The 14,388-nt window shown below is 37.1% G+C and overlaps 1 protein-coding gene across 1 annotated transcript in view; it reads left to right on the forward strand.

The window, feature by feature from the left end:
• PTPN22 (protein tyrosine phosphatase non-receptor type 22) overlaps positions 1–14,388 on the forward strand; it is a 55,083-nt gene that overhangs the window by 33,169 nt on the left and 7,526 nt on the right. The window contains exons 12-19 of the mRNA XM_026483721.4: positions 1,830–1,906; positions 2,065–2,876; positions 4,873–4,956; positions 5,112–5,242; positions 7,304–7,331; positions 10,422–10,505; positions 10,755–10,870; positions 12,068–12,098. Coding sequence (XP_026339506.1) covers positions 1,830–1,906; positions 2,065–2,876; positions 4,873–4,956; positions 5,112–5,242; positions 7,304–7,331; positions 10,422–10,505; positions 10,755–10,870; positions 12,068–12,098 — 1,363 coding nt within the window. The remainder of the gene's footprint in view (positions 1–1,829; positions 1,907–2,064; positions 2,877–4,872; positions 4,957–5,111; positions 5,243–7,303; positions 7,332–10,421; positions 10,506–10,754; positions 10,871–12,067; positions 12,099–14,388) is intronic.

Consider the following 14,388-nt stretch of genomic DNA (forward strand, 5'->3'; position numbering starts at 1 on the left):
GCCTACCATATGGTCTATCTTGGACGATGTTCCACGTAAGTTTGAGAAGAATGTGTATGTTGTAATGTGGAGTGTTCTATATGTGCTGTTAGATTTAATTGGTTTATTGTGTTGTTCATGTCTGTCCTCTATTTCCTTATTGATCTTCTCTCTGATCTATCCATTATTGAAAGTGGGTATTAATGTCTCTTATCGTTTACCAGACCTGCTGTAACAAATATCACAAACTAAGGAGTACTGAAAACAAATTTATTTTTGAGGCCTTTGAATGGCTCAGTCGGTTAACCGTCTGCCTTCGGCTCAGGTCATGATCCCAGGGTCCTGGGATCGAGCCCCACATCAGGCTCCCTGCTCAGTGGGGAGCCTGCTTCTCTCTCTCCTGCTCCCCCTGCTTGTGCACTTGTGCACTCTCTCCGTCAAATTAAAAAATAAAATCTTAAACTTCAGATGCAACACACCAGTACTTCTTTAAAAAAAAAAATTTGGGGGCGCCTGGGTGGCGCAGTTGTTAAGCGTCTGCCTTCAGCTCAGGGCATGATCCCAGCGTTCTGGGATCGAGCCCCACATCAGGCTCCTCCACTATGAGTCTGCTTCTTCCTCTCCCACTCCCCCTGCTTGTATTCCCTCTCTCGCTGGCTTATCTCTGTCAAATAAATAAATAAATAAAATCTTTTAAAAAAATTTTGTTTTCTCATAGTTCTGGAGGTAGGAAGTCCAAAATCAAGGTGTCAGCAAGGCCATGCTTTCTCTCACAGCTCTAGTGAGAGTCTTCCTCGTTTCTCCTTCGTTTCTGGTGTTTGCCAGCAATCATTGGCATTCATTGGCTTGCAGATACATTGCTCCAGTCTCTGTCTCCATCATCACATGGCATTCTCCCTGGATGTCTCTGAGCCTCTGTTTTATCTTTTTATAAGGACGCAAGTCATTGTGATAGGGCCCACCTGAATCCAGTATGACCTCATCTTGACTAATAACATCTGCAAAGACTCTATTTCCATATAAGGTCACACTCACAGATATCAGGGGTTAGATTTCAACACATCTTTTTAAGAGTCATAATTAAACCCATAACAGGTGGAATCTTACAAAGGCTGATGACATTTAAAAAAATATATTTAAACATTTCTAAAATCAGCATATATTTTACAAATTGGTGGTATCTAAGAGTCTACGTAACGTATTTCATAATGTGATAATTGCTGTGAAGAAAAAAAGAAAGTGGCTGACAAGTGTGTGGGAGTATGATTTTAGGTTGAGTGGTCAGAGAAGGTTTTCTTATGCAGGTGACATTTAAGTAGAGCATAATTACTTAGAAAGAGACAGCTATGCAAAATCTGGAGCAAGAACATTTCAATCAGAGGGAATAGTAAGTGTAAAAGTCTGGAACTGGAAACAAGTTTGGCATGCTTAAGGAATGGCAAGAAAACCAGTATAGCTAGAGCATGGTAAGGAAGAAAGAGGTAGAACTAGGTAAGTGTGAGGACCTAATAAGCACTTACTAATTTAAGGGTTGAGATGATGTGATTTCTGAAGGTAGATTGTTCGTAAGAGTAAAGTTACTCTCAAAGACATGTTAAAACTCCACATTTGATACCAGGAGTAAACACTTTCTAGCTTCTAGAACACTATTAATCCTTTATTTGGATCCCTTTGATCTTGATATGTGAACAGGTTCTTGTTGGGTGCAATATTTTGGAAACTCATCTCTTTCATGAATGATTTAAAATCTCTATGTTCTTTGAAAAATAACTTCTCAACTTTATGAATGTTAAAATATCTCATTGCCATTTCTTCACTAAAAACCAGTGTCTTCCTTATTTCTCTTGAAGATTCAAGCACAATATTCAGCTCTTGAGCAAAATCCCACTCTAGAAACAGAGTCTTATTCTCCTAATTTACCAAAAAGGTAAGTCTTATTCTCCTAATTTACCAAAAATTTTACGTACCCCAATGTTGTCTAATTCTGTCAGGGTGGAGGGCAAATCTCATGCATATAACTCATTGTGATGCTAAGAAGAGACCAGTTTGGGGTGCGGTGTCATCATTACTTTCTTTTTGTTTCAGTGGCATAAGAGAAGCAAAGATGAAGCAACCAAGCAAACAAAGGCTAAGGGTGAAAAGTGAGGAAGCTTCTTCCTTTGACCTCAGGACTTCTGACAGACGTGAACAGGAAGGGTTAGTTTTGCATCCTGCCGAACAGGGCAGTGCTTTTGACCTCTTGGAGCTAAACTGTAGTTGTAACAAAAATGCTGACACAACCACGAATTGGGAGACAAAGGCGTTTCCAGTAGTTGGGGAGCCTCTTCAGAAGCATCACAGTTTAGACTGGAGCGCCATTTTGTTTGGAGCGTGTCCAAATTCTAAACCTGCTGATGTCGCAGGAAGGCATTTTAATTCAAAGGGACCGATAATGCGGACCAAATCAACTCCCTTTGAGCTGGTACAACACAGAGACACCCAGGAGCTGGACAACAAGGAAAATGTTTCTTGTTTGGAATCTCAACCACACAACTCTCGTCTTGAGCAGGCTCAAAAAGCAAGGCATGTTTCTTCAGCAGAACTGAATTATTCACTGCTCTCGGACTCTCAGCACCCAATGTGCAATGCCTCTGATAAAAAGCGGCCGGACTCTTGTGCTCTTAATGTACATTCTTATATGTCTTTAGAAGATCCTTATTTCTTATCATTGTCTCCAAGTAGTGCTGCTTCTAAGATGTCTCCCGATTTACCTGAGAAGGCAGATGGAAACGTTTTACCTTGTTCCTCATTGCCAGCACCTTCTACAGCCCTCTTTCCTTGTTACAATTCCCATGATTCTTTAGCATTGAGTCCTCCAAGTAGTTGCCCCCCACAGAACCCAGAGACAGCGGTAGTAGGTAAGTTATTTTTGGACGTTTATATGGCATTTGAGATTTCACTCTGTTTCTACAGAAGATTTGGTTTCTTCTTATGCTCCCTCTTGTCTTTCTCCGCTTCTTTCTCCTTCTTCCTTTTCCTCCAGGAAAGGGTTTTCATGGTGTGGTAAGTTAAAACATAGCAATAGCAAACATGTAATGGTGGCTGAAACAGGCAGCAATGGCGGCAGTCAGAGCTGGTGCGGATTCTATGCCAGCAAGAGTGTCCCTAAAGAAGGCAGTCCCCGTTCCCCGGAATGTGTATCAGAGGTCCACAATTTACCCTTGCGATGCAGAAGCAACTTCCAAAGGAACAGCAGGAAGGATTTGATCCGCAGCCACCATAGGGCTTTTATTGCTCAACCATGTGGCTGCACTGAACTAAACAGATCGCTAAGAATTGAATTCTCTTCCTGCAGGAGTTGGAAGAGGCGGACCTGTTTCTTCCCATCCTTGTATGATTACGTAGTAGATGAGAAAGTGCATTTAGTATTCTGGGTGGGACTTTCATCTTATAGACACCTTTACTTTCCCACTTTTTTGCTTTTATAATCCTGGATTGTTGCATGTTACGCACCTTGTTTTTGTTTTATTGAGTGGTTTGAAAGTAGAAATAAATGTCCTGCTAGAGAGGATTATAATTGCTTGATATGGAAGAAGGTGAAGAAAAGAGCAAGCTTAACTCTCCAGGTATATTATCAGAAATTTATAAATAACATTTTACCTGACTAGGAAGCAGAGAAAGGTTTTTTTTTTTCCTCTAACATTATTTATTGTACGGTGTTTCTTAGTAGACAGATGTGTGGATGTGTAGTTTGTTACAAAAATATTTTATCTGGATCTAGTCCTTCTTTATTTTATGTACTTTGATCTTGTTTTATAATTCAAAGGATTTTTTTTTTTTAAAGATACACTCAATACCTTAAACTTCTCTGAGCATCAGCATTAAAAGCAAATCCTAGCTTTAGGGATTGTAGGATCGTGGACATGCGTGCCACCTGGTGGCAGTTTCTTATAATAGCATTTGAATTTTTTCTATAAAAATTGGGAATTTTTCTGTAGAAAAATAGAAAACCTTGTTATACCATTGGTTTATAAAAAGGAAAAACACCCATATTCTTCACTGTAGAATGAAGAAGAGATACTGAAATCTTTATACGTCTTCCTACTCTGTAACTGAATCCTTGGCATATTTCAAAGTGCTTTATCATGCTTTATTGTATATTCTACATAAAACAAAAGGGCTGTATAGAAAACAATTCAAAACTTCCTAGATTGATATAATGTTTTATATTATGTTAACCGGCACTCAGTGACTCCATCAAAATACTTTGGGGGCCTTTAAAAGAAATAATACATTTTGAAAAAGCAGCAAACCCTCCTGGGTTGGTGACTTAAAATGGCAGAATTTATTTTGCTTTTTCCTCAAGTAAACACATAGCAGCTTAAGTATGGTAATGATGCTTGATGGACTTTACATCAAGGTTAGAATATAAGAATTTCCTTTGGCGGGGCACCTGGGTGGCGCAGGGGGCTAAGCATCCGATGGCTCTTGGTTTTGGCTCAGATGGTGAGCCCCACATATGACTCCATGCTCAGCGTGGGGTCTGCTTGAGAGTCTCTCTCCCTCCCACTCATGCTCGTGATTTTTTTTCCCTCTCTCTCTTTCTCTCCCTCAAATAAATAAATAGGTCTTTAAATAAAAGAATTTCCTTTGGATTTTTCTTTTTTTTTTAAGATTTTATTTATTTATTTGACAGAGATAGAGACAGCCAGCGAGAGAGGGAACACAAGCAGGGGGAGTGGGAGAGGAAGAAGCAGGCTCACAGCGGAAGAGCCTGACGTGGGGCTCGATCCCAGGACTCCGGGATCAGGCCCTGAGCCGAAGGCAGACGCTTAACCGCTGTGCCACCCAGGCGCCCCTCCTTTGGATTTTTCTAATGAAAAATTATGGTTCTATTTCTGGCGTTTGGGATAGCAACTTCTCCAAGGATAGACGATGAAGTCCCCCCTCCACTTCCTGAGCGGACGCCTGAATCTTTTATCGTCCTGGAGGAAGCTGGTGAGTACAGTCCAGTAAGTGTAAAATAAAGTGGATTAACTAGAATACTTCTCCGGTCCTGTCAATGTTCTGTGTGCTATTACTGAGTAACATTTGCATTGTTCTAAAAGAATTACGACACTCCTAAGAATTGGACCATATTTACTTTCTTTCAGGAGAATTCGCACTGAATGATCCCAAATCCTTATCTTCAGCTGTGGAGGCAAAAGTTGGAACATCGCTGGAATGGAGCGGAACATCCGAGTCAAAGACATCTGATGACACTGTGAGACTTAGACCAACTAAGGTCCATAACTTTTTTTCCTTTTTTTTTCTACTTATCTGGATTCAACAGACCATAATCCTACTCCTTGTATTTTTAACACCCACCACTCAATAAATGCAAAGCAGGTACTCCTTATAAAACAATGTGCTAGAGGATGTGGGGATAGATGATGAATAAGACACAGTTATTGCCCTTAAGAAACTTTCAAGTTGGAAGTGACTAAGGAAGGCTTAGTGAAAGAGGAAATATTTGAGCTGGTTGCTAAAGGACAGTGAAGGCAAAAATAAACGTTTCATAAGTGGGTAGCCTGTTCACAGTAGTCATTTGGTAGGCTGTATCGTGCTGCTGTGATAATATATTGTAGAGAATAATTTTTTGACCGACAGATGTCCGTATTATTTAAGATAAACTTTTCAGAATAATGCTCCCCACTCCCGGAAGTAAAATCTACACTTCAATAATCTGTTACATGTTTGTATATATTCTATGAACCAGCTACCTTAAAATTTCAAAAATCAGAAAAGTAATTGACTAAACAAACATTTTTAAAGTGCCTACAATTGCAATGCTGGTAGGCAAACATTCTCTATCTTTTCAATTACACTTTTAATATATTAGTAATTATTATTGTTAATAATACACCCACATGTAATGGTCTTTATCTTAACAACTGCTAAGAGTCAAGAACAATCACTCCTTTTCCAACGTCATGAAGTAATTTCAATTTCAACAATTTACCTCCAATTAAATTTTCTGGGAAATGTTCTTAGTAGGAAGGAAATAAATTAGAAAAGGATCAGTTTAGGACCAATTGCCATGACATATAAAAATCACCATAAGGTTATGGCAGAAGATACTTGCAAATGATACATTCGGTCAAGAGTTACTATCCAAAAAATACAAAGAACTTACACAACTCAACACCAAAAAAAAAAAAAATTAAATAATCTAATTTTTAAAATGGACAGAAGACATGAATAGACATTTTTCCAAAGAAGATATACAGATAGCCAATAGACTTGAAAAGATGCCCATCATTAATCATCAGGGAAATGCAAATCAAAATCACGATGTGATACCACCTCACACCAGTCAGAATCGTTAAAATCAAAAACACAAGAAACAAGTTGGTGAGGATGTGGAGAAAAAGGAACCCTCGTGAACTGTTGGTGGGAATGCAAACTGGTGCAGGCACTGTGGGAGACAGTATGGAAGTTCCTCATAAAGTTAAAAATAGAATTACCACATCACATAGTAATTCCATTACTGGGTATTTGAAAAGATACATGCACTCCTATGTTCACTGCAGCATTCTTTATAATAGCTGAGATAGGGAAGCAACCCAAGTGCCCATCCACAGATAATGGATAAAGAAGAAGATATGACATATATATGTATACACACATACACACGTATACCAGACACATACATATCATGGGATATTACTCAGCCATAAAAACGAATGAGATCTTGCCATTTGTGAGAACATGGATGCACCTAGAGGGTATTATGCTAAGTGAAATAAATCAGACAGAGAAAGACAAATACCATATGATTCACTTATATGTGGGATTTAAGAAACAAAACAAATGAGCAAAGAAAAAAGAGACAAACAGAAAAACAGACTCATTATTATAGAGAACAAACTGATGGTTAGCAGAGGGGAGGTAGGTGGGGCATGAGTCAAATAGGTGAAGGTGATAGTGAACACTTATTGTGAACGGCGCTTAGTGAGTAATGTATAGAATTGTTGAATCATTACATTTTACACCTGAAACTAATATAACACTATATGTTAATTATACTTGAAGTTTAAAAAATAATTTAAAAATTTTAAAAATTCATGAGCTTTCTTTATAAAAAAGGAAAGAAAGAAATAAACTTACAAAAAGAGAGTAAAGCACTATAAGAGTTAAGGATGCCTTTTCATAATTGAGTGCACTTACAAATTAGGAAAAATAAGGTCAACACTTGTCTCTTTAAGTATATGAAATATGCTTTCCAAAATGCCTTTTATTGCTTTGAGTTTGTAAATTTGTATACGCGTTCTTCTTTTACTTTTCTCTTCTTTCTTTCTTTCAGAGTGTAAAACTCCGGAGCCCCAAATCAGGTAAAAAATTTCCCCTGGCTTTACATGACATGTAGCCCTAAGAATTTATACTATAAGAATGACTCATTAAATTTAGAGTAATTCACCTCAGGAGATGGCATTGTTCCCGTAATAGCTCTCACTATTTATTGGTTTATTTCTGATTTTCCCAGGTTTGGAGTTTTGTTTGGTCAAGGACAAGGAAAACACAGGATTTTAGAATTCCGCTCCTTGATATATAATCCTTAAAAAAAAACCAAACAACTATTTCAAATAGAATCTCTTAACACTTTGCAACATTTCTATTTTATAGGTTTTATCATTGTTAGCAGTGTGATTCTTTAGCTCTTTAACTTGCTGTTGCTTCTCCAGTACTTTCTTGAGCTTTGCTTGTTTTTTTTTTTTAAGATTTTATTTATTTATTTGAGAGAGAGAGAAAGGAGCAAGGGGAGGGGCAGAGGGAGAAGCAGACTCCCTGCTGAGCTGGGAGCCCGCCATGGGGGCTCCGTCCTGGGACTCCTGGGACTCTGAGCTGGGACCTGAGCTGAAGGCAGATGCTTAACTGACTGAGCCACCCAGATGCCTCAGTTTTGCTTGTTTTATACATCAAATAACAACATCCACAGCTCATGTATTGGGTACATATAGGTACTTTACATACATTATAACAGGGGGTAGTTGCCCTTAGCATAATTATTCATATGAACATAGTATTCAAATTACATAGATAGTTTAACATAGAGGTTAATGAGCATAGGCTTTGGAGTCAGATAGGATTTAATTCAAATCTTTAGCCTACTAGTAGTTATCAAAATGCATAACCTTGATTAAATTATATACTTTCTCTATTGATTTTCCTCATTTATAAAATGAGGATAATAGAACTTGTTTCTTAGAAGGTTTTTGTAAGGTTTAAGTGAGACAATGCATATAAAACTTTTAACACAGTGGTTCTCAAATAAAAAGCTCTCATTAAATGTTACCTATTACCATTTTTATTAGACAGTTATTAAATGAGCAATTCCTACGCAAGTTCTATATGCTTTATACAGTGTTAGAACAGTCAGGATATATAAGAAAGCGTACTATTTAATGTTTATATTTAAATTGGGTAGGCAAAATTAGTATTAGTATATTAGTATACTAGTATATGTAAATATACTAGTTACCTGGAACCATTAACTGATAATCTGTGTGGACTGATTATAATCAGCAGGAGTCTGGAAAATAAGAGGTATCACTGGAGTGGTTAGGAAAGGCTTCACTGAGTAGAAGAAGAAAGAAATTTAAGAATATGGGTAGACAGAGGTAAAAGGAGGGGATTCCAGGGGCGCCCGGGTGGCGCAGTCGTCAAGTGTCTGCCTTCGGCTCAGGGCGTGATCACAGCGTTCTGGGATCGAGCCCCACATCAGGCTTCTCCGCTGGGAGCCTGCTTCTTTCTTTCCCACCCCCCCTGCTTGTGTTCCCTCTCTTGCTGGCTGTCTCTCTCTCTGTGTCAAATAAATAAATAAAATCTTTAAAAAAAAAAAAAAAAGGAGGGAATTCCAGGAGCTGAGATCGGGGTAACATGGACTTAAAAGGTAGAAATAAGCATGATGAGTATAGAGAAATGGTGGGTAGGTTAATTTAATTGCAATAGAAGATCTATTCTGGGAACTATGGAAAATAAATTTGGATAAAATGTGGAAAGATTCTGAAGGATTTTAAAGTTAGGCAGATAAAATATCTAGGTCAAGGAAATCTATATTTAGAGAAAGCAGATTCGTGGTTGCCAGTCTAATCTGGTGGGAATGGGAAGTGACTGCTAAATGGGTATGGAGTTTCTTTTTAGGGTGATGAAAATGTTTTTGAAATAGGTAGTGGTGACGGTTGCACAACACTGTAAATGGACTGTCATAAATAGCAAATTTTATTATGCGCATTCTATCACACACACAGAGCTAGGCAGAAGAATTTAGACTTCATGCAATAAGAAATAAGCATTGTAGTTTCTTCATCAAGGGAGAAATAAAATGAAAGTGGTATTTTAGGAGGATATTTGCCAGGATAGCATTAACCGCAAGTAAGCTTTAGTTCTCGATGTATTTCCTAACAGCAAACTGGAAGACGATAAGCAACTTCAGAGTAGTTACCATTTATTAAGTGCCTACTGTATGCCAGTTATTATATTAGGTGCTGGAAATAAGGGTTGTACTTTACTTTTGTTTATCACCCGGTGTATAAGAAAGAAATAGAAGGACTTGCTTTAGAGACAAATCCTAAGGCCTAAAGAACCCAAAGACCAAAGGTAGGTGAAACTCTTAACACTGAGCCACATTTTCAGTTTCAAAAGACGTTAATATAGTATGTAATTATACTCAGCACTGTATAATGAGATTATCATACACCCTTTGTATCTTTAGGACTTAGATTGTGGGAAAATAGCTCTATTATTTAAAATTCTTTATACCATGGAAAATTCCAAACATATTTTAAGACTACCATAATAACATAATCACCCCAATGAAATTAACAGTAATCCCTTAATATGATCTAATATCCAGATTTTATTCAATTTTCTCAAATTGCCTCAAAAATGTCTTTTTATAGTTGGTTTATATGCATCTGGATTCGAAGTCTACACATTGCATTTGGTTTATATATTCGTTAAGTCTTTTAAAATCTGTAACAGTTTTCCCTCCTTTTTATATTTCCTTGTGCCATTTATTTGTAGAAGAGCATGGATCATTTGTCCTAAAGACTGATATTCTGGATTTTTGTTCTTTGTATTCTCATGGTTTTATTTATTAACATGTTACGCTATCCCCCGGGTCCTATGTACAGTGGTGGTTAGAACTAGAAGCTTAATTAATTTCAAGTTCAGTTTCTTTGGAAAATTACTTTTCTAAGGGAGTACGAGTTTTTGATGCAGGATAAGCTCATTGGCTAAAAAGCTAGAACAACAAAATCCTTGAGGTTCCGGTTATTGTGCCGATTATTTTTTTATTTGCTTGTTGTAGGTTAATATTGAAAAGTTGGAAAAGTTATACAACACCAAAAAGGGGTTTTGACTTCTTTTAATTGATGGATTTTTGTTTTGTTTTCTTTTGTCGTCTACTCTTCTTATCACAGATCTACATCAAGATCGTTCTTCTCCCCCTCCCCCTCCACTCCCAGAAAGAACCCTGGAGTCCTTCATTCTTGCTGATGAAGATTGTAAGTGACAGTACATCCCTCTCAAAAAAGCTATAAAAATGAGGCAAAGATTAACAATAAAGTAGGACCTAAATGGTAAAGGTATAAAGAATGATTTAGCCATAAAAATAATACATGAAAAAAAACCCATAACGTATTGTAAAAATAATGCAAAAAAAAAAAAAAAGCCAAGCTAAGAATTACTGAATATATAACTATATATATCCCAAAGGCTTAAAAAGCTATGCAACAAAACATTTTTTTTTTAAGGTATGCAGGCTCAGCCTATAGAGAATTATTCTACTAGCTGTCCTAATACCATGGAAAATTCAACATCTTCAAAACAGACATTGAAGACTCCTGGAAAAGGTTTCACAAGGACTAAGGTAAAGAAGATGGGAGTTTTAAGAAACATGCCAGAGTCTTTCCATTTCTGAAGGTGTTCACACCCTCCACCCCTCCCCTGCTGCCAGAATCAAGATGGAAATTAGATTATTTATAAGAATAGCTGTTTGGGAACAACAAGACTATTAATCACTAAGATAAATGATTAAATAAATCATAAATCATAGTATATGCATATAATGAAATACTATATAGTTAAAAAAGGAACGAGGACTCTCTTGGTGTATTTATTTATAATTCATTAACTTTTCCTTAAAAGGTAGAAAATATGATCTATATTTGTATTATATGTTATAAGTGACTCTGGAAGGATACATAAGAAATGAACAATAATGGTTATCTGGGGAGGGAGGGTCAGAAACTGGGAAGATGGAAAATAAAGATGGGAACGTTTTGACTACAGTATTTTGAATTATAAATAAATGATTTATTTTTAAAAATTTAAATAAAAATTTCCCCCAAAAGAATTTATTAAATATCTATTACATAGAAAAATACACTTCTGTTAGGTGTTTGGAAAATAGAAATGTCATAAAGGATAACTACCTGTCCTTGAAAAGAGGACAGTTAATCCATTGGAATAGAATGCTTATATGAGAAACGACATGAAAATATCAAAAACAGCAAAATACTATGGAACAGATTAAAACCATACATGCCGATGTATGTGAAGAAAAGAAGAAATATGGGTCAGTTCCTGGAAGAGATAAGTTAGGGATTTCACCATAAAGGAGGCAGAGTGGGGTTAGCTGAATGGTTGGAGAAGGAAGTAGCATGGTAACAGTATGGAGTAAATTTAGTTCAGAGTATGACGGGCAGATGTTCTTGGCTAGAATGGGAATGGCTGTGTATCACAGCTACCTTCAGAAGCCATTGTGGTTTCTAGAATGGCCCATAATAAAGAAGAAAAGTAGGAATTCCTTTTTTCTCTGATATTTTGATACCACTACTTCTAAAGACATAGGGTGATTCTTATGTGGATGGGAAAAAACAGCAAGATAAAATCAAGTGGAGACTTTGCACTGAATTAAAAGAGGAAGATGGAAAAATAATTTTGTGCATTTGATGGCTATTTTTAAGGAAATAATCCTTTTAACTGAAGTCTATATTTTTACTTGATTAAAGTATTTTGGATTTCATAGGAAAACAAACTAACATTTTCCTTTTCATTTTTGTAGAGTTTGAAAATTTTAAGAAATGTGAAAAAGAGTAAGTTTCTTTTTACTTGTTTTTTAGAAAACATATACTTTCACAGTTATATAATTTTTCCTTATGTAACCACTCTGTGAAAACATTAACAATATTCTTCCTATACAGAGCCTTGCTAGGGCCATTTGTATCAGAATGTTCACTCCCAGGCCTTGTAGTCCGCGAAGCTCCACAGCGCTAATCTTGGAAGGGAGTAAGGGAAAGGGGAGTTTCTGCGTAACAGACTGGGATAATAATACGATGCTTGGCACTTTCTACCCATCCTAAGATGCTGTCATACAAGTGTGTTATTTAAAATTCCTAGCAGTCTAACCTCAGATGTATTTTCTTTGAAAATAGTCACAGCAAAGCATATTGTGAAACAAATGTGTTGATTTAATGAAAGCAGCAAAGTATTGACACGTTTCCATTTTTGCCAAGTATTATTAGCAATAAAAGTCTGTTGCTTATTATTTTTGCTATATTGTAATGAAAACAAAACCAAAAGACTCCTGAAACTGTGGGGCATTATCTGAGAAAGCCTTATTTACAACTACAAAGTATATAAAAAAAATAGTGATATACTTTTTATAAATTAGATCCACTTGGTTAATCATCAAGGACCAAACGGCTATTTGGCATTATACTGGTGTTATAGGGAGGGACAAAGAGCACTGAGAAAACATAATTTATGGTATTGTCTATATAAGAAGGTTTATAGCGGAGTCTTACCTATTTCTGCTAAGTTTTCTCTTCACTTCCCTGTCAATAAACTTGTGCTAGCCTGCTTTCCTTGACATTATACCTGATCTTAGAAGTGAATGGATTTCTCACCTATGATGGCTAACGTATGATTGGAAAATACACTCTTTCCTCTAATGTGAGTCAAAAGAGAATTTAAACCTTTCAGAGAAAACTGTGGTATAAAACAGGGGAAATAAAACAGCCCGAAGCAAAGAAGTCACTGACTTGAATAGCTAGCCAGGTCGGTTTGAACAGCTGGGCTTCTGAAACGCCGTTTTCTTTCTAAGAAAGAAAGAAAGAAAGAAAGAAAGAAAGAAAGAAAGAAAGAAAGGGGGAAAGAAAGAAGAAAGGGAAAAAAAAGAAACTTTTTTTGTGTAGCCCCAACCTATCTTGGGGATATCAAAGACACAGAAACCTCGGGTACATTTAGGTTGGTGTAGATTCAATACGTGGTGGGACTCTCAGAGATTCTGAGTCTCATTTCCAAATAAGACCTCCCAGATCATTCTCTAGATCCAAGCTAGTTTCAATTTCTCCATTGCCTTCATCCTCTGGTCTTTTGTTCTTAAATGAAGAGCAAGATGTGGCCCTCAGAATTGATCCTGAAGCTTTAGATTTATCTGCCTGTACTTGGGTATGCGTCCTCTTACCCTTCCAGAAGTTTCATGACTCCTGAAGTCCAGATGTTCTTCCTTTAGCCTGGATCTCCAACTGGTCTGTAAATTAAAGCTGGTCCTACTTTTAATAAAATGAGGATTCTTCATCTGTTGTTTTAAGTTGGCATTTAAGCATAGTGTTATTCATTCATTGAATATTCATTGAGTGCCTACTATGTGCCAGGCATTCTGTAAGTCACTGGGTATGTGATGGCAAACACAACAGGTCTTGGGCTATGCCTTTGTGGAACGTAAGTCCAGTGAGGGATTCGGATATTAAACAATTCACAGATACATACATAATAACACATGGTGATAAATGCTGTGCAGGAAACCAAGAGGGTAACCATGAGAGAGAATAACAAAGGGGATTTATTTTAGAAAGAGTGGTCCAGGAGGCTCTTTCTAAGTGATGATTAAACCTGAGACATGAAGGAGTAGCCAGCCAGGAGAAAAGTGGGGAGAGGAGCCCTCCAGATAGAGGGAACGGCATATGCAAACTCTCTGAGGTGTGAGTTTGGTGTGTTGTCAGAACTGAGAGGAAGCCATCATAGCTGCATGGTATTAAGAGGACAGAGCAGTGAAGTGTGGCTGACAAGATGGTGGAGGTGGGGGAGAAGGTAGTAAATCTTTACGGGCTATGTTAAGCAGTTTAGAGTTTATTCTAAGTGCAATGGGAAGTCATTGAAGAGCTTCAGGTAGAGATGTTACATGATCTGTTTCTTTAAAAATCTCTCTCTGGCTGCTGTGTGGTGAGTGAATTATAGGGTGACAAAAATTGAAGCTATCGACCATGATGCCTGATGCCTACTTTCGATGGGAAACATTAATTACTCAGGTATCCTTCAGTTGCAAGTGATAGAAAACCCAGCTTAAGCTAGTTTAAGCAGAAAAGGGGAATTCATTGACCT

This window comes from Ursus arctos, unplaced genomic scaffold (assembly GCF_023065955.2).
Source record: "Ursus arctos isolate Adak ecotype North America unplaced genomic scaffold, UrsArc2.0 scaffold_12, whole genome shotgun sequence".
Lineage (NCBI taxonomy): Eukaryota > Metazoa > Chordata > Mammalia > Carnivora > Ursidae > Ursus > Ursus arctos.